Here is a 21,301-nt window from a genome sequence, read left to right as displayed (position 1 = left end):
TTTGATAACATGAGGAACGTCTGATAAATGGTTTCACAAGTGGATGTAATTGGTTTCATTTCAAGGTTGAATTGGCAGAATGATCAGTAATGCCTCCATGTTATATTTCCTCAACATAAGAATCATAACATGTAAGATGAGCATCTATGGGTAGCCTCTCAAGGTAGTGATTAAAAACAGCAAAACCATCCACAAAGACCACACAGACAAATTGCAACCCCCGCCCCACCCTCCTAAGAATTGCTCATCATTGCCCCTATCATGATCTACTTCTTGCCCTGGTAGGTATGAGAAGGATGAAGAGTTGAATGATTTGGAGGAGAAAAAATTCATTAAGTGGTAAATTGAGATATCTACCTGCCAGGCTAAAATGGTTGTTAAATGAGGAAAATTGCACTGCCCGGGTGACATCGGAAGTGATCTGCCTTGTGTCTGGACACTAAAATTATGACTGTGGTTAGGTGTTCTTCTGTCGACAGCATTCTCTTAATTCCATATGACAGGATGATGGACAGGCATGGTGCTTCAGAAAGAAAGAAAAGCTCTTGCAGTGTGTAGAATCCCTCTCAAATAATCTGTAGGCTAGAATTGGTGTAGTCACATGTTTGTTTTTCAAGATCTGAAAGGATTTAAAACCAAGGACATTACAACAGTCGGAGTTTGACCTGAAGGGTGATGCTAGGTTTATTACCTCGTGACTGCTCATTTGCAAGATGATATAAATGAGTAAGCTTTTTGCTTGTTGAGGAACTTGTATACAGCCAGTATACAACCTGTGATCTTACAGGGGGAGCTCACATTGCAGTCTACTGCCTAGAAGACAAAGTATTTTCAGAATTGTCATCGGGGATCTCCTATTTCTGTGCTTTAGAGAACAGATCATTTTGGAGGCATGAGGAAGATACATTTTCTGTAATCGGAAGTAGACCATTAGATCATGTTTTAATAGATCGGTAACATTTTTCACGAGCCATAAGGCACTTTTAGTTCTATCTAGCTCCCTGGATCACTGCTATCTCAACTGTGTATACAGCTGTCACTTGGGGAGCGCATCGTGGCCCTAAGACAGACTGTTCCTTTCTAGCACCCAACACTTGAAATCAACCCATGCTGGGTGGGGCGGGCCAGCATGATTCTTATATGATATCAAAAACCTATCCCTGGACTACAGAGCTAGACCCCAAGCCCCTAATCTCGCTTTGTCCCTAATGTACCCAAGCATCTGTCGTTGTCCATGAGCTTGTTCAACTCTCAGTACTCGGGGGTGCTGCACTTCACTTTAAAAAGCACACCTCTTGAGTGAGCACAGGTCCATTTCTGACATGTTCGGTTGCAGTTAATAATAGTGCACTTTTGTAACAACCTTCAGGAGCGTAAATAGATGAGATGAGTAAATTGACTACCGTCATTATCTCTCATATATTTTAGAAGGTCATAATCTCCTTCTTACCCCTTCAAGGTTTACATTTTTCTAGCTCCTCTCAATGTACCACTGAAAAGAGTTTCCATTCAGACACAGATGTTTAGCATGACTCACCCAGTGAAATGACTTCTTGTCGTATATGTTCTGTCTACCGCCCCCTTCATGATTTTTCCCTATGCTATACACCATGCTTTGCTTCTCTTTTAAGATTCCCACCTTTGGGGCCCCTGGGTGGCTCAGTCAGTTATGCGGCTGCCTTCGGCTCAGGTCATGATCGCGGAGTCCTAGGATTGAGCCCCACGTCAGGCTCCCCTAGGAGTCTGCTTCTCCATCTCCCTCTGCCACTCCCCACTGCTCATGCTCTTTCTCTTGCTCTCATTCTTTCTCTCAAATAAATCTTAAAAAAAAAAAGATTCTGACCTTTGAAAAAAAACATATACGGGACTGCGGAGGCTTTGTATATCTAGGAAAATGCTTTTCATGGTATTTTCTGAAGGACCCTGAGATTTTTGTATAAGATATCGCTATTGTTACAATAATTTAGCCTTTTTTCTGGTGCTCTATTTAGAAATATTTTTTTTTTCAAGTACTGTGGAACATTGGAGAAAGGAGTACTTCAAGCTTCCTGACCATCTAGTAAGAATTTGCTGTGAATCAACACTTCAGTGTATTAGAAACCTAGTGAGAAAGCAAGCCGAACAACGTGAAGTAACTTCTAGAAGGTGATTTAACACATGGAAATTTCCATTAGCTTTTGGTACTGTTGGTAAAATGGGCTTGCGCAGTATGTTCTCCAGCCTTCTCCAATTGCTTCCTGCTTTTCTCCCACCATGTTGTTTCGTTGACGGGGGCAGCATTTCCCTGCTTCTTCCGCCAAATCCACAGACCCTTCCAGCCCTTTCCCTAGTAGTTGTATTATACTCTGCTCTTTCCTGGGTCTCTGTTTCCTCACCAGGACGTTGGAGAAGTTGGACTAAATAATACCCATGGTCTCTTTGGAGGCTGACACAGTGTGATTCTGTGACTCCCCCCTTTTTAAAATGGCTTCTGTTTCATTTTACTTCCAGAGAACGAATCAGCACTAACCACTAAGATGTCATAAGAAGTCCCTAACTTTTAAAATAGCAAGGTGGCAACCAAGGTGAAAAACAGTCCAATTTTTGAAATTTGACATCCCATCTTCCCTTTCCACCAAAGAATTCTCTTCAGGGGGGTACCTGGCTGGCTCAGTGGGTTAAAGCCTCTGCCTTTGGCTCAGGTTATGATCCCAGCATCCTGGGATGGAGCCCTGCATTGGGCTCTCTGCTCAGTGGGGAGCCTGCTTCCTCCTCTCTCTCTGCCTGCCTCCCTACCTACTTGTGATAAAATCTTAAAAAAAAAAAGAATTCTCTTCAGGAAGACAAAATATTCTTAACAGCCAATGCCTTGTTCTATTACTGCATCATCCCCTGGTTTAAGTCAACATTATATGTATAAATCTAAATTAAGCTATTAGGGAGTGACTGTTCACTTGACAAAGATAGTTTGCTTCACAGAAGTACTCACTCTAGGATTTCTTTACTACCTTCCTGGTGACTTCAAAATTAATCCATTTACACAAATGCAACACATATGTAATCTTTTAGGAACAAATCTCTTTGTAGATGGAGCAAAACTACATTGAGCTAGATACTCATGTATAGTTTAACCCATATAACATTCTCCTATTTCTTATCAGACAAACAACATTATTTCACCTTAAATATGTTGGCCAAGAGGTGCCCCCCCGCAACCTTTGAAAAGCAGACTGATTCCTGTGTCTAGGTTTTAAGAACACTTCCTAACTTGAGTTTGTGTGTAAATTCACTCCCTTCCTCATCCCCTTAAAAAATGGTAGGAATGCATTTTTCTAACTTTTGATGAAAAGCAGGCTTTTTATTTAAAGGTCACCTGTGTTGCCTGAACTTTCCTTGGAAAGCTTCAGGATGTTCAGATTTTAAGGAATGCTCATTATAATTAATCATCACAGAGAATTGAGGGGTTTTTTTTTTCCTTAATTGCACACTGAGCTGTCACTTGTTCTCTGCAAAACCTCAGCTAAGAACAGTCTCTTTCCTTGCACATGATACATAAACATGTTTGGCTTCCTAGCCTTTCAAAGCACTTCATCATTAGCTGTGCTTTATTTTTAAAATCTTAACTAATTCTTTAAAAGTTCATAAGGGGTGATTATTAGCTAGTTTAGGTATCGTAGAGCTGTGTGTCTGCTATTAGTTAAAGTAAATGTTATCAGATTGTTGTTTGGTGGCCTTTGTGAAATAAATTGGCAGGCTTGTGTTCCTGATAGACAAGATGTCTGAGTCTCCTACATGAATCAAATTTGGCACTAATTGGCCCTTTGGTAAGCTCTGCAAAAGGCAAGAATTGGCCCATGGAGATTGAACTAATTTCTAAAGCGAAAGGTGACCCATTTGCAGGGATTTGAGAGAAGAGCAGTACATATGCATTTGGGTCTAGGAGGTCTTTGAGGTCATTGTCACAAAATAACAATAGAAAAAATAACTTCCGCTGACACAGACGATGAAGCAGTTTTCGGAGTAGAATATATTAAAAGGTGACTTGTGCTCAAGTGGTGGCTTTGCACTCGGTTACCCTGTTACCATCTTTGACTTATTTTTCTATTATTCCTTCTGTTTCTGGAAGCATCTCACTCAAAGGAGATTTGAAAGTGAGGACAGCTATAGACACCGGTCAGATAACAGACTCAAAACAACCCGACAGGATAGTCCTTGGTGTCCTAGTTGGCTCAGGAGATTATTTTTTAAGGCACTAAGGCAAGAGTTGTTTCTGGGTGGTCCTAGGATGGCAGGCCATCTTTATTTTCCCCTTTGTACTTTTCTAAAGAGATTTGTGTGTGTGTGTGCAGTAATATGCATGTACTATTTTTCCAAACAGGAAAAAAATATGCATGTTTGTGGTTGGTGAGGTTGACAGAAGTAAAAATTACTGAGCCCAAAAAGTGATTTTTGACAATGCTATTCTTTAAATGTATTATTTGGTGAGATTCTGAAGTGTTAAGTGCTAACAATTGTTAAGTGTTCATTGTTAATCAGATGGGCACCTTCCAAACTTCAGACTTAGGAAATTGGTGGGTGGGTTGAGGTGGTGTAAATTCCCAATTTTGAGGATTTGATGGGCAGATCTGGACAATATGTTGTCTACTTTTTAATTTTTTTTTATTTTTGGTAGGATTGCGATTGAGGGAAGTGATTCATTAGGATCTGTACAAATTGTCATCAGCCTTTATGACTAAAATCTTAATTTTTCTTGCCCCAAAAAGAATTATTCAAGAGGATAAACTTGGAGCAGGCCCAAGTTTGGAATATTTTCCTCTTTTATGGTGAGTTTGTTTTCACTGGGAGAAGAGTCAGCGTCTTCAGAAGGCTGAGTTGGGGGTGGGCAGAAGGTTCTGTGGGGCTATGAGGGAGAAAGTGGAACGTGTCGCATTGTGGCTTTGGGGCTTCTAGGAGAAATACCACATATGGCTGTTTCCTCCCAAGAATATAAGAAACTCCAGACTCTGGGTCAGACCCATGGGCTGTCCAATGCAGTGTTTGTTTCTGTCTATGGTACCATGGGCTGTTTTGTGAAAGAGCATGTGTATCTTCTATGATGCCAGCCTCTAAAGGTTAGAGGGTGTGCCAAATATCCTGAGCTCCTCTCATTAGGAACAGAGACCTTTTATTCAGTTCAGTGGAATTGGCATATTGAGTCTGGCAGGTCAGTCTTATGTGAATGACCAGTGACTGGCTACTTTGTTAATTGCAAAGCATATCTTGCCAAATGATAACAAAGACATGTCAAACCACTTTCGATTCCTTGACTTCCTGATATACATGCGCACACACACACACGAAAATTCAAGGTGAACCCACTGAAAAATCAGTGGAGTGAGCTAGGGCCATACTGTTTTACAAAGGAAACCCAACATTTGTTAAATGGGGAAGACTGGGGCTTACTGGGCATGTGCTAAGACAGGATGAGCCTGGGGAGGCAATTGGTTTTAATGGTCAGGATGTGATCAGGGGCAGATTCAGTTTTAAGGGTCAGGACTGTGGAGGTAATTGTGGATCCAAATGGTCCAAGGCTCATGTGGCACCTACTTGACTTAGCCAGAGCATGTTTTATGCTCACTGATACTTTTAGCCAGATGACTCCTTTTCATGTTTGAGCGTATCCGAGGTTATTGGCTTGTTGATTGGGTTCACAGATAACAGTAAGGCCCGTTTCTAGTGCTCTTAGTGGCTTACAGGATGAACACTTGCCTTATAGACAGATTAGGGGCTATCAAATTTGATGCAGTTGTGAGGAGCAGAATATGGATATGTATTATAATGGGGTGGGAGGGGGGCGCTTTTTAAACGGTCCTGTGTCAAGAGTCACTGCATTAGAGGATAATAGTTGTAAATGAAGCCACATTTCTAACAAGGGACCAGATAACGAGGATAAATGAAATCTGCAGAGAGTCTAGAAGCTTCATTTTAGCCATTATTTTTAATCTCTTCTCCTACCAAACCTTTTACGATGTAGCAAAATTGATTAATTTGCATGTATGTCTCTGTGTGTGCCCACATGCTCTCTGACAGAGAGTGAGCAAACAGAAATGGACAAGAGGAAAGACGATGGGGTCAGGTGCGGCTGGGGATGCATAATCCCCAAACTGAATAATCAACTCTGATATAATCAAGATATATTTGGGGGTCCTAACATTAATCTCGATATTTAATCATTCTGGGCAATGTTAAAAACAAATGGCTTTGGAATAGCGTTAATAAAAATCACTCACTATGTAATGGTTCAGAATAAATATGGCTTTCTTTTTAGCATGAAATAGGAATCTGTTGAACGGGTCTTACTGTTCTCTCGGCACACACAGATACAGCTCTGTTTAATTCCATATCCTCTTATCTATAAGTCCTACATTTAATTTACTACCATTCGAGTTGATTTATAGCTTTGCTTAGCAAAAGTACAGTCTTGATTAAAAGGATATTATCACAGCTGATGGGCCTTGAAAGCATTTTTTTTTCTCAGACCTTCTAATAACTTTGACAGTGACCTACAGGCTCCCATAAGGCTAGATCTGCAAGTCTCCCATTTTTGCCTACCTGGCCATACTTTGGGCAATGGTGGTTAGGGGTAAGTGAGAGGTAGGAGGGTAACATAGTCTTCCCATATGCTACATCATGATCCATCCCTAGAAATGGAAAGTTACTATGACACTGTGGTAGAGTTTTAGCGGAAGTTTGCTTCAGGGAATCCCAGTTCCCTGGTTAGCCAAATGATCTCTTAGTTAGCGGGTAATTGCAACTGGAACTTTCCTCTCTTGGGATGCTGCTTGGTGGAAGGATTCTCCACTGTGTCTCAGAGAGGATTTGATTAGTATACATGAGGGTTACATTTTGGAGTTGCAGCTGGGGCTGATTCCTCCCTCAAACAATACAAAATTCGTTTTGGTGCTCTTGTCAGCGGAGATGACTTAATTTGCAAAGCCAGTGATTTCCACAGGTTGGCCAGATTCTGTCATTCACCACAGCAGGCCATTTTCCACTCTCCTGTTTTGATTGCACAGTATGACTACTTGGTGGCGTCTGTGGTTCTGGGAGTAAGGAAAGTGATGTTGCTCAACAGGTGACAGAAAGCTGTTATGCTCTGATTTGGGTCAGAACATGATTGCCAGTCTCCCAATTTCTCTGGTTGAAGAAATGCGTCACTCTGGTTTGGGCTTTCTATTGCTCTGGAGTGTATTTTTTTTTCTTTTTCTTTGAAAGAAGTTATTTTTCCCAAAGGGCTCACTTTAAAAGCACCCTACTTACATTTCCATTTGCAGGTACATTTCAATCGTTCATAATCAGAGGAACATGGAAAAGAACTAAAAATTGTAAATGCGGTACTGATTCTAAATGGGAGAATTTCGATAATTTTTTTGTTGTATCAAATTTGTGAGGCTTCTGAAAATACAAAAGTCAATCAGTTTTATCCATGAGTAATTTTTATTTTGGTCAGCATGCCCTTCCAGTTTGGTCTTAAGAAGAAGGAGGTTTCCTTCTTTGTATTTACATATATACATATAAGCTTTACTGAGGTATTATTCACATATCATACAGCTGGTCATAACCACTTTTAATTGCTAAATTACTAGGCTTTATAATCTCTGATATTTTTGTTAAAGAACACAATGCACTCCTATGAAGAAATGATTAATGTGTCTAAATTACCTCCAATTTGCCTAAATCACTTTTTTTTCAATACACAGCCACAGTTTTTCAGAGTTAGGCCAATTATTAGAGGTTTTCTAGTTAACCTAGAATAAAAATCACCGGGGGAGCTGTTCTTTTTCCAAACCATACTTGCTGAAGCATGAAACCCCCTGAAATTCTGATAAATTTCACAGCGCCCCAAGCCCCCCCCCACCAGTTAAACACCTGATTTTGTCTAACACTCTCATCTCACAAATAGGGAAACATTCCTCGTCTCAACAATTTTGATTAGACGCCTTCATAAACACCAAAATTCTTTGCCATTTGAACATGACAGATTTTTGATAAATTGAGTTGAAGATGCAAAATTCACTTCAGTGAATGATGGGAGCACAGATTATTTATGCTGTGTATTTTAAAAAACAAATGACGAAGGAGCTGCTATGTTGAAGGGAAGAAAAAACTTCAAAGTCACAGATCAGAAAGTCGGTATACAGAAACTGCTGCAAATTTATCATTGTCTCGGGACCGTGTCAGGCACTGGGGAGATTAGGAGATGTCCTTTATCCTGGAAAGGCCTGATAGCTAAACACTCAGAGTTCTTCTCAGCTGTCCACAGTCATTTCCCACAGGGTCTGGGAGGCCTTATTGTGTTAGTTTTTAAACAGCTGCCCTGACTGCATCTTCAGCAGAAGGAGATTCATAAGAATACTGATACCACGTAGAAGAAATAGTCACAGAGATAGGCTTTCAGAAAAAACAAACTTCCCAGAAGATCTGACAGGCTTTAATGGTTGGATGTGTGAAGAAGACCTGGGGAAAGAACAAGACGGATTCTCCAGAGGACTATTTCTTCCCTGAAAAAGTGGAAGATTTCAGGCTAAGGGCAGAAGCAGCAAAAGAAGTTTGCATGGACCCCTGTTCCTCTTCTAGACCTCTCCGTGCCTACAGATGGAAAGAGGCAAGGCCTATGACTTCACTCACCTGCTCTAAAAGGAAGTCTCTTTCCTGGATGAAAGTGTTGCCCTGGCCTCACCATCCTCCCACCAGGTCCCTTGGGCCACCTTCCTAAACTCCACTTGGGGACCACTGACCTAAAGTGACTGTAGATTTGGGAGGCTGGAATGGAGTTGTTGTCCTTTTGAAATTGTATTTTTCTTATCAGTGTTCACAAAGAAAACCTTTTTGTAATCCTCAGTTCCGTATATGATCCTATGAAGGATGCGAGGGTGGAAAAAGATCTCTTGTGACTAGATGCTAATCAGTGAAACAGTATGTTACTTTCTTAAAACATTAGCATGAAATTGCCCACATTTACTTAGAGAACTCGCTTTCTTAGGGCATCACTGAAAGTGTGTGTGCTTCCCATGAAGTTATAGTGATCTCTGTGTTCATATATAAGAAACTGCAAAACTACCCTGCCCCAAGGGGATTTGACATCTTTATCACTTGTACATTTAGCAGTACTGCATGAGGGCAATGACATAGATTGCAAAGGTTTGCCACGGACCCACCATATACGTGTGTGTGTGTGTGTGTGTGTGTGTGTGTGTGTGTGTGTGTGTGAGAGAGAGAGAGAGAGAGAGAGAGAGAGATTTTAGAACAATTACATGGAATGGGCGATGGGGTTGGATCTGGTTGTTGGCTTTTTTCAGCCTTATCTGGGTTTGCTCATCTACATAGAAGTCAAGGTTTTAAAGAGACTAGACAACCAGGGAGTCAGCAGCCCCGGAATTTTTGGAACTTAATCTGAGGTGGCGCTTATACCTGAAAATAGGATGCATGTTTGCTGTCTCTTAGAAGTCAGTTCCCTCGCTCTAGTTCCTTAAAGTTGTGAGCCACTAGTAAGAAGTAGGGGCAGGATTCTTGCCCTTGACTGTCTGATTCTACACACAGCAGTGTGGTTGTTCTAGTTCCAGACAGAATAGCATAGCCCAATACATGCTGGGGATATATCAGTTGATGTTTTCAGTCTCAACAGCCATCATAATGCCCTCAAACTCAAAGTCAGTGCTTTGGAAAGAGAAAAATTGTGTGTGTGTGTGTGTACATATACATACAGACAGACAGACAGACATGTATATATATATGTATGCCCTTCCAAAAACAAGGGGAAAGGAAAAACTGCCTTCTCTTGAAAGTGAAATTATAACTTTTTCTTTCTGTTTCTATGAAGAAGACTGTACTAATAAAACTGCCAATTTCTTTCAGGTGGGTGTACATGGCATTAGAATAGAATTCATCAATGAAAAAGGATCAAAACGCACCGCCACCTACCTACCAGAGGTTGCAAAGGAGCAAGGTCATTGTCGTACTTTATTTCATATGATCTGGGGAAGAAGTCCAACAGATACACACATTGAAATGCACTTATCTGACTTTGCAGTTGTCAAATGAGAAGAAATGACTCTTCCATCACTGTCACTGCAATGTCTGTATGAGATCAGTGAATTACTCCTAGAGAAGTTGAATCTCTGCACTACAGTTGGAGAGCAAAGACACGCAAAAATCTAACTTTCCCCAGAGCAAAGACTTGTAGAATTGGGTTTTTCTTTTTAGGCAGTGGTTTGCTGTGAATTTGAAATGCCCTTTGCCCATAACCCCACTGTGCTGTAGCCTTTTGTCATAAACAAGCCTTCTGTCTAATAGCCCCACGGTACATTCATTATCAGTAACAAATGCTTCCTCGTCAGGTGGTTGCCGGGGACTCATCCGGCTGCTGTGAGGACTGTAGGTTTCCCATTAATATCAAGAGCACCGAGACGACATGGAGTCTTAGTGTTTGATCGGCTGGGTCCGCACTTCCCTATCAAACATGTTTCTGTGTTGGCAGATAGAGCACAAGCGTTTATGAACCACCACCGTAACCTTAAGGAATTCTTCGCTCTCTAGCACCTTGTCCTTTCTAGCCACTATGAAATTCTAGTTTTCCACGTCAGTTGAAATGAATATTTCTTCTTTATCTTATAGAGCTTTTTTATTCCTCATCAGAAAGCATCTGTAGTTGGTTCTCTCCTGTTTGGTTCATATAAATGTGAGCTATATAATCATACAATTTCATATCATTACACACCCCTCACCCCGACAAGAGAGTTAGTCTTTAAGACAGCTATCAGAAGATTTATTGGGGTTACTTTCAAAAATGTCCTCAATCCCGTAGTTCCCACTGGCTTCATGGGGGAGGGGCTCGGATATTAAGCACACCATCCCACATCAGAACCAATAAAAATGTCTTCGCATATTTCACACAGATACACTTGATTGACCCCAGAAGGTATCAACAGGGACGGTAGTTACCATGAGTTAGTGTGGTAGTCCTAACTACTACCGAGCTGGCACAAGTGACATTTGGGCTTCTCCCTCCCTTTTAAAGATGTCATTGTTAAAGGAGAGGGCAGTGTTTATGGTTTAATATTGAGACCCACCTGAGCCGTCACTGCCAGCCTCTTAGACTTCTCGTCTTTGAATGTGGTTGAGATAAAAAAAAGCTAATGTCGTCAGCCATCACGGGTAGCTAGCAATTAAGGTATATATAGAGAAGCAGGGCCAGAGCTGCTTCTCAACAGGAAGAAGTCTGAGCTCTTCTGTGTGATTGTTTTTAAGACCAATGGAGTTGATGGTATTTGGTGACAGTGACAGCTGACCTCTGCGAAGCCATTTTGTATTTTCCCAAAAGTGCTTGTGACATGTGCGTGACTGGTATTTTATCTGGTCTACTCTCCACAGGATGGGACCATATTCAGACCATAGACTCCTTACTGAGGAAAGGAGGATATAAAGCTCCGATTACTAATGAATTCAGGAAAACCATAAAACTGACCAGGTACAGAAGGCATGTTCTAGCACAAGGCTAACCAGTACCTTTCGATGTGTATGTCTATAACCCTTTGACTTCCTTGGTCTCTCTTACTTGCTTCCCTCTTCTGAAACGGAATGGAAATGAATGGCTGGGCCATCCTGGGGGTGGATACGATGGAACCTGGCTCGGCAATAAAGCTTGTGTGATGTTTGAGCCCATCCTTCCCATCCTTAGCATCCTTCCCATCCTGATCCAAAGGAATCACACAGGATGTGTGATTCCTTTGGCTTTACATGAGCCTGTAGACTACATTATCGAAGAAAGTTACCAGAAGTAGCCATTGGCTTTACATGAGCCTGTAGACTACATTATCGAAGAAAGTTACCAGAAGTAGCCATTGGCTAGCTTTGGACATTGCTTAGCAGAACCCCTGGATTCTGATAAGCACTCTTCAAATTTGAATTTAACCTTAGGATGTTGGCAGTGATAGAAGTCTACCATGGAAGCTTACTGAAAATCACAAGTGAGCTAGACTCACAAATGCCAAATGTATTTCTCTGTGGGATGATGGGGATACTTATTTTTTAAAAAATATCCAGCATTTTAGGAAAATGGATTGCTTTTTCCATTTGTTTCGATTCCATAAAACTACAATGAATGCCTATAGTCTAAAATTGGACTTTTCCCAGCCCTGCAGAGTTACACATTTAAAAATGCCTCCCTCTCTTCTTTCCTTGAAGTCAGTCTAGGAGACCAGAAGGGCACATACAAAAATAATGAGGAATATAAGGCAGACTGTGATGGCTAGTGTGAGGTCATAAAGTAGGGAAAGAGGACTTCCAAGAGGGGTGGGGTTAGATAATACAGCATTTCAGAGAGGATGTAGGTTTGAGACTGGTCTGGAAGAATGGGTAGAATATATGAGGGTGAGGGAGGAAAGGGATTAATTTAGTGAGTCGAGGCATGTGGGTGGTGAAGTACAGAGCCAAGTTCTGAGGAACGTTCAGCAGTCTGATTTGGCCGGTCTTTCGGTGTGCATATAGAAGGTGGTCATGGGAGCAAAACATTGCCCAGAAGGTAGGTTGGGTCATATTATGGAGGGTTTTGAATTCCTGAGTAAGAAGGGTAGACCTGCTTCTAGAGGCAGTAAGTAGCCATTGAAGGGTTTGAAACAGATGGATTTGGGAAGGTGTAGGATTGGAATGGGACACAGGAAGAGGAGTTAGAAGACATTACTAATTACCTAAGGATCTGGGGCAGCCACCCAAAGGAAGTGAAACAGATCAGAAAACACTGGAAGAAACAAAAGGACTTAGTCATCATTCAGAAGTAGGGAAGAAGAATAAGTCAAGGTTTCACTCCAGATTAAAAAGCACCAAGGCACAAAGCACCCTTTAACCAAGGGAGGGGGCACAGGAGGAGAGTCACGTTTCAGCACTGGTTCTGCATCTGAAGTGCTTCCTGGGGTATTTGTATAGAAATGTCCGGTATGTGACTGTAAATGTTCATAGATAGAACTCATGGCCAGAAATGGTGATTTGGGATCATGTGTGAAGAGGTCCTAGTTGAAGCTATAAAGATAGGGCTCCCCGAGGGGGCACAGAGGGTATAGGATCAAAAGAACAGAAGGCGGAAGAAACCCAGTAAAATCCTACCAGGCAGAAGCAGGAGGAAGAGTCCGAGAGATAAAGGAGAAGTCTGAGAGACAGTGTGTGGGTGGAGAACCAGGGACGTGTGGAGTTGGAGAACCCATGACACAGGAGAGCTTCAGAAAGGGAGAGGTGCACGCTGTCCTAATGGAGAGGTCAAGCAGGAACAGCGGGACCTTCTGAGAGAGCGGTTTCTGTGGAAGAGTGGCAGGAGCCAAGGAAGACCAGGCCGAGGAGCAGCGCGAGATGGAGGGCTAAAAAGGTAGAAAACACACATTACGGTTTTGAGAAGTGAGGGGGTGAAAGGAGAGCCAGAGATGGCGGAAGAGAGGGTTTGGGATACCAGTACTAGGAAAAGTGTTTGATTGTTGCTATTCTTCCTGACTGGCAAGACCTGAGTAGATACGTGGATGGAGGGAAGGCCATGGTCAACAAGGGAAGGTCCTGGCAGAAAGAGCAGTCAAGTGAATGAGATGCATACACGATGGCAATAGGTTGGCTTTCCTGTGCTCCTTCCCATTGGCAAACTGGGGCTGCCGGGGAGAGGGCACGGAAATGTCTAGAACAGTTGAAACCACGAATAGTAGAAGAGCCCTGGATTCAGACTTTGGATTCCCAGGTTCGGATCTCATCTTCACCACTCAGTTGCATGGCGTTGGCCCAGTCATGACTTCTCTCGGGACCTCTGTCTCTCTTGGTCTGTAAAGGTATCTCTCACGTCCTTCTGGGCTCCGACATCGGCATGCCATCTATTTCTTGATGTTAACTTTGTCTCTTCCCTGACTTTTTCAGGTACCGTAGTGAAAAGATGACCCTGAGCTATGCCGAATACCTTGCTCATCGCCAGCATCATCATTTCCAAAATGGCATTGGGCATCCCCTTCCGCCATACAACCATTATTCCTGACACTGAGCCGCACAGCCAGTCACTGGGCCTCTCTGCAGACCTCTTCCCAGGAGACCCTACCCCTTCTTGGTCTAGCTATCTCTTTTACTGTACCATTTTATGATGATAGTTTCCGTTGCCATGATGAAGCTTGGACATCATTAAGATCATCATGGTAACGGGTAGGAAAATGGCATTTGTTAAGAAGATTCTGTTTCATTATTTTAGGTCATTGATTTTTTTTTTTTTTTTGCAGCATATATAACTTTTGGGTTTTTCTTTCCTCGCCCTGTTATGTAGAATTTTGCTTTGCTCTCTCAGTCAGGTTTCTGTCTTTCTGTCTCTCTTGCCTTCTCTCCTGTCTTCTTTCTGTCCTTCTATCTTCTCTTCCCTCCTTTCGACTGTGGATGGAAGACATTGTGCAGTTTTTGAGGATTTTATTTAGGTTTTTCTCTAGTTTTCCCCCAGTAAGATAGAGGATTTTTGATAGCTGAGTTTGGGAGCAATTTATATCAATTTCAGGTATTTGTATATTACTCTCGAATTTGTCTAAAATGCATTTAGCTAGGAGAGCTTAGTATGTGGGTCTTCACTTAGGTGTTTTCCCCATGGTTAAAATATATGAACTTAAGTTCTAGTAGAGAACATTGGAAGGTCCATGATAGGGCTTGTCACAGAACGTGAGAAATCATTTATGCCTTTTGTGCTGGTTATTGTAGAAGAGACAGCTTCATTACTTTATAGAACCAACTTAACAAACTACAACACTGTTTTAAGAAAGTACAAGCTACCTTTCAGATATGCTACAGAAGTCATTTTGAAGAGCAGCAAATATCAGGAAGAGCAGATACAGAATTTAGTGCCTTTGAGAAGAATATAATTAAATGGAATTAAGAGAGGTTGGGGGAAAAAGGCAATTTAGAGAAATATTCTTATAAAATTTTATTGTGTCTATATGGGAAACAGCAGATTAGACAAATTCCTTACTCTTAGGTATTTTTTTAAGGTGAAAAAATTTATTTTGAGCAAATAACCAAAAAGAGACATTTGTCTATTATATATTAATTTAAACCTGCTAGCTTTAGGTTTCAGTAAGTCATGATTGGCCAGAGACAATTTTAGCGACTATTTAAAGAAATAGTAAAGATAATCTAGTGAAACAAAAGTTCGTATATGCCACAATTTCAGACATGTTTGTCATGGGGACAAGACTGGAGTCTTTCTGCACTACATACTTTTGATAGAAACACATTTACTATGTTGATAAGATGTTACGTTACACCTATGAAAATGGAGCTGGTATTTAGAAATGATAGTTGTTAGAGCCCAGCCGATTTGCAGGGCTGGTCTTCTTCCTACAGCGCATACAAAGCGGACTTCCCAATGTCAGGAGGAGTAGGAGGTCTGTGTGTCTATCCCCAGGAAAAATGACAGATGATTCTGGAGAAAGATTACCTTCATTTTTCTATAGTAAATCTGCGTGTGAGTGTGTGTGTGTGTGTGTGTGTGTGTGTGTGTGTGCGCGCGCGCACACGCGCGCATGTTTGTGTAATTTTTCTCCAGTAGGAAACCAGTATATCAAGTGATGAATATAAGTATGGTGCAGAATATGTAGTCTAAAACTCTTGAGATGTCACTGAAAATCAAAATGGTGGCGCTTACATCTAGAGTCGGCTGTGACAAATGACAGACTGCTAGCTCCGAATTCAAAACCCTTTTGCTGGTTGGTGCGCTGATTGCCCGGATTCCCTGTGCTTGCCACTGTGGCTGAGCAAACTGCTTTTGTTTTTGATGAAGAGTCCTTAGAAGTTTGGTGGTATTCCTTCATCCACAGCGCCCGTTGTTGAAATAACCATTTTCAGTTGTGATGCCTTAACTAAGAAGCCAACTGTTAGCCTGAAATGCAATCCTGGTAGCCAGTTTCATTGAACCTAGAGATTAGTCAGAGAAAGCTAGCTGTTGGGCTGTAGCAAGGGATCTTGAGTCCTTCTGTTTCTCCTTGGGAGCATTTTTGGAGCAGATTCGTCTTTCAGCATAAAACCAGGTGGCTACCTGACCGAAACTTTTTCTTGCCCTTATAGGGAAACTGAGCACAAGCTGAATGATATTATCTGCTGCAAAAAAAAAAAAAAGTAAATAAAACAAGCAAACTGAAGAGAGACAAAATAGACCAATATTGACCCATCTTATCCATCATCTCATCAGTTCAACAGGCTCCTCGTCCTGGGTGAGCTCATGGTTAGAAGTTGTTGTTGTTGTTGTTTTTTTAAAGAAAAGATCTATGACATACATATGTGTGTATGTATACATTTACTTACACGTACATACACACATATGTGTGTTTATGTATTTAACGGTGCTAATCAATCTTGAGCAGGTCACGTGACTGGTCATGCGGACTCTAAAAATCATATCAGATTTTTTAAAAATTCTTGATATATGCAGATGTTCTACAGATTTTTTTCTTACCAGTGTAATAATGTTATACTGAAGAAATAACCATCCTGCAGGCTTCAGAGGACGAGGTCAGCAATATTTCCCACCATGGCTTGGGGGGAAAGGATAGTTTTGTCTCCTTTTGTTTTCAGATTAATGCACAGTGCATTTTATTTGTCTCTAAATAGCTGTTGACTGAAAAGATTTGGTAGCATAAAGGGTGTCTTGCAGACCGTAATGGTGTGCTTCAAACGAACGCTAGAACCTTTACACCTTCATTGTATAGTACAAAGCTGTTAAGTCTGTGCTTTGAATGAACTTGGAATATGTTGATATATGTAGCATGTGTCTTTAACTCAGACGAAGATTCTGATTGCACAGGTTGTGTTTTAGCCCAGTTGTGGTTTATTTGTTCAGAAACACAAATGTGAATTGCACTCTTATCACCAGAATATTGTATAAGTTCAGTGATCTTTAAACAGCTCAGAAGTAATACTTGAACTTCATTTGAGTAGCACAAAGTTTACATTGCCCCCCCCTTTTAAATGTTAATTAGTTCCATTTCTGTGTTTTGTTTCTCAAATGCAACTGGGTATTTTTTTTTTTCCCTCTGGGAAAACAGTACGCGTTTTACTTTGGTATGTAGCAAAAGGCTTCCGTTTCTGGAAGGTTTTCTTATTTTTAAACAACATCAGCCAGGTACCAGATACTAAAAGAACAATTGCCCTCCCCACCAAGCCCCCAGCCCGCCCCGACCCCCATTAAGTGGCCTTCGGACTGCACGAGAGTGTGCTCCCCCGCCCCCCACCCTAGGCTCCCCTAACCACGAGAGGTCCTTGTACTTGATGGAGGAAGGTGCAAGGCTTGCTCTCGTTCCCCCCGGCCCCCTTCAAGCGGGTGTAAGAGTTTCTAGTCCAGTAGACACAGTCCCAATGCCCAGCACACTGGAAGTTTGTATACTGGCCTCTTTTTGTGTCTCCAAATGTGCAGGAAATTTGAAACTGTCATCTGGAATAGGTTCCATCTCTCACGTGTGTTAGATCAAACCAAAGAAGCCCCCAGCCATGCCCAGATGCTGCTCCAAAAGCCTGCCTTCCAGTCCTTACAAAAACCTTGCAGGATTAAATGTGTTAACTTTTTTATTTTTGTACAGTTTCTAAGTGATTTTTGCTAGTGATGTTCAACTGAATGAAGTTTATTTGAGGGGTGTGAGCACCTCCTCCATTGAAATAAACTGGTGACTTTCCTTTTATTTTTTAAAAGCAGAAACCCGTTGTGTGCCTCTCGATTTAAGGGTTTCCGATTACATTATTCTGAAGACCAGCATTGATCCTTTATATACAAAGATCTGTTTTCCTTGTTTTTTATTACTGTTTCAGAAGAAGAGAAATCTTTTATTTTGCTCTGGACCCAGTAACTGCGCTGGTACATAGACGCACTGAGAAAACAAACTTTTGTAACCACCTCTGACTGTTTTTGTATATCAAAGTCAATTACTTTTGGAATATTTGGATCTAGTTTCTAAGTTATTTTAGTGTTTTGTATGTTCCCCGAAATTACTTTGAATCCGTCACCAGCATACTGAGTTCTTGGTGATACAGTGGTGAGACTCGTAATAAGCAAAAGCTACCTGGAGTAGCTCTTCTTTTCCTTCGTTCTTAGTAACCTGTTTTTGGATTACAGTGAGACATTGCAGATTACCCGAAACCCCCTCCAAGTATAACTAGAACCTCCTTCCTTCCACATTTAATTGCTTAATAGTTTGAAGAAACTATTGGAAATGGGCATTTTATATGATATGTATAGCTTGAAAATATTAAAACTGAGCGAGAGGAAAAAATCAGAAGGTTTATGTGGGTCTCTAAGGTATGGCTGTGGAAAGATATTGTAGTAGTTTTGACACTATTGTTACTATCTTTAAAATCATTTACCCAATAAAATGTTAAAACTGAGTTACCGTTTGGTGTCTCTTTCTTTAACCTGCCCTCCTCATCGTAAGGCTCTTGGTCTCCTGGGGACTTCTTGCCACCACGCTAGCCGCCGAAGATTTGGAAACAATATACTTCGGAGCCGATGCCGATTTCTTTCCAGACCGGGGCTCCGGAAACCTCACCTGCCCGCAGCTGGTCCCCACCTCCCCTATGATTTGCCTGTGTCCTCTTTTTGCCTGGCCCTCTATCCTGGCTTGGTGACTAAGTCCAGCCTTTATGGGACAGTCCGCCCTGGCCGCCGACCTGGGGCGGGCATCAGATGTGAAGTCCGGTGGTAGCATAACCGTGCTCACTCCAGCTCCAAATTTCTTCCAGGTGTTTCCCTCTTGTGAGCTGGTGGGGACAGTTAGCAGTGCTATCCGGGTGAGAGCACCTCAGGAGGTTGGGAAGCCTGTCTTCTCTTCTGCCCTCAAGGCTTTGCCATGTTCTCAGTACTGGAGGGACGGAATCTGAAAACGGCCCGGATGTGGCTCATCAGAGCCAGTACACATTCACACACGCAGCAGGCTTACCATACACCCAAAAGATGTCCCCAGTTACTTTTCCAGTTCTGGAGTGGCAGGAGGTGAACTCTACTCCGAGCTGGAGTTTGGGGAAACCATCTTGAGTAGAGGGCAAGGCAGCCGGTGGCGCTGACCTTCCGGGGCCAGATTAGAGCCTGCATTGAGAGACGGCGAGCTCTTGGTGGGCCACCTCTCTCCCAGCTGTTGCCTTATCTCTTCCCCCATGGAAAGGCCACCAAGGACATTGCTCGAATACCTCACGCTCTTTCTAAATCGTTTGCTGTCTCAGTTCTAAATCCTATGCCGTCCCATGCATATTTCAGGATTAATCGCTCATGAATGCACGCGGGCTTCTTTTCTGTTGCATTGCCCCAAAGCCCTGCTGCCCGTGTGAATTTGGTGACACGTGTTGATGTCAATCACGGGGGCTAAAAACAGCCATCTCAGATCCCGGAGGACTACTGTGGTGTTGAATAGTGCTCCATTAAGGCAGCCATCTGCTCGAGGTTTATCCAGTTCCATCATTCATGGTTAATGGTACATGGGATTTTTATTTTATTTTATTTTTTTTGGGTAACGATGTAGACAATATTAATAGGCTCAGGTAGAACGAAGTAATTGCATGAGCCCACAGCCTTCACTTTTATCGCATTAGTGGTTAACTCAATGGTCTGGACGGATTTCAACTTCAACAATCACACTCCACCTACCTAAATTCTTCACAGAGCTTCAGCATTTCCCCCCTGGATTTCACGCCCCGCTAGGCACCTTGGAAATAGCCCCGCTGCTTCAGAGGAGCGGCGCGGCTGTTCCTCTCTGTTGATGGAAAACACTCTCATGCCCGAGGGGTCCCATCGGAGTGAGCTGGGGGCAGTCGGCCGTGGCGAAATCACACGCGGATTCAGAGCTGCCAGTCGGGAGTGCTAGTGAAGGACGGCTTCCCGCACTTCCTGCAGCTCTGACCCCAGGAGCCAAGACAAGTGTGGGTGTGGGCAAAGCCGTCGTGGCTTCCCCTCTGCTTGCCCAGGCCTTCGCCTGCAGGAGGAATAACTGAATGGGGGGACACGCATGAGGTGGGCCCTGGGGAGATGGCGTGGGCTCCTACGTTAAAAGGCACCCCCCCCCTTTAATCCTATAGCTTGTGGGACAATCTCCTGCTCCAGACTCCAGGCATGTGGAAAGAAATCGTTCAAGATGGGGAGGAAACTGCCTTAGATCCTAATTAAGTACACTTCTGAAGCCAGCTGACCTCGTCCTGAGAACTTGGTTACAACCGGATTTAAAAATGACCCTGAATAGATTATGTTCAGGTTGCACTGACGGTCACAGATCGTTTCAATGAACTGGCCCAAAAGCCTGGTAAAGGCCGTGTGCCTTATATAATTGAACACTGATCGACGCTTGCAGATCTCCCCCATGACCGATGATCACATGAGCCCGACGGAGCTTATATGTACGGTGCGCTCCGTGCTCACCAACCTCACGGTGGGCGGTGGCTGCGAGACATGCCTCCGTGCTCACCAACCGCCCTGGTGGCCTTGAGCTCATGCTCCCATTCTAGAAGGAGGCCGCTGAGTCACAAGGAGCTGGTCATTTGCTCAGCCTTTGGTCTCCCTCTACGGTGGGAGGCTCTCTTTGCTTTTTTAATCAAAATCTCAGCTGACATCTCATTATGTTACAAATTCAAGATTAAAAGCAGTATTTTGTTGTTCTAAATTACAAATGCACACCGGTTCCTTAGCTAATGAGAACAACAAGGCTTTGGTTAGGACTAGAAAAATTTATAATCGGGGCAACAGATGATGGAGGCAGAGCCTCAGCACCCCATTGATTTCTGTACTCTGGGCTGTCCAACAGCAAGAAGGTCCTGATTTGCACAGAGAAGAGAGGGTATCTTACTCCTCTAGTTTTAGGACAGTGGGTGTGCCTCGGCCTAAACCATGAAATCCTGGTGCCGTCTTCACCTTCTGATCCAGGCCTGACGAGGCCTACAAGAAGTTCAGGCAGCAGACGCATCACTCCTGAGGTTTGAACAGAAATGAGGCCACCCAACCGCTCCCACTAACCCACTGGGATGCATTAGGGGTTTCTTTCAGGTTGTATTGGTTTTTAAATACCATACATTTATACACACTTTTTTTTCTTTTGAAGTGAATGTTTATGGAAACTTGAATTGGTTCCAACAGAATGCCAGGTCCCACAGGACAATCTGAAGATCATGGCCGGAGCCCCAACCTGCCCAGGTATCTTCAGAGCCTTTGGCAAGCTGTCATCTCATCTCCTCGCCCACTCCGGCCTTTCCCTCCCAAATGTCAGGCTCAATGTGATCCATCAATATTTTCTGAGTGCCTGTACCTGCAGAGGCATGGCCCCGC

At 42.7% G+C, this 21,301-nt stretch overlaps 1 protein-coding gene across 2 annotated transcripts in view; it reads left to right on the top strand.

Moving 5' to 3' along the window:
* AMMECR1 (AMMECR nuclear protein 1) overlaps nucleotides 1-18,381 on the top strand; it is a 114,383-nt gene extending 96,002 nt beyond the window's left edge. For both annotated transcript variants that reach the window (XM_032329844.1, XM_032329843.1), the window contains 3 exons: nucleotides 9,874-9,964; nucleotides 11,389-11,485; nucleotides 13,903-18,381. In XM_032329844.1, coding sequence (XP_032185735.1) covers nucleotides 9,874-9,964; nucleotides 11,389-11,485; nucleotides 13,903-14,017 — 303 coding nt within the window. In that variant the 3' untranslated portion in view covers nucleotides 14,018-18,381. The remainder of the gene's footprint in view (nucleotides 1-9,873; nucleotides 9,965-11,388; nucleotides 11,486-13,902) is intronic.
* Nucleotides 18,382-21,301: the final 2,920 nt, after the last annotated feature.

The sequence above is a fragment of the Mustela erminea genome, chromosome X (genome assembly GCF_009829155.1).
Source record: "Mustela erminea isolate mMusErm1 chromosome X, mMusErm1.Pri, whole genome shotgun sequence".
NCBI lineage: Eukaryota > Metazoa > Chordata > Mammalia > Carnivora > Mustelidae > Mustela > Mustela erminea.
Note: the sequence above shows the minus strand (reverse complement) of the source record. Positions and strands in the feature narration are given on the sequence as shown.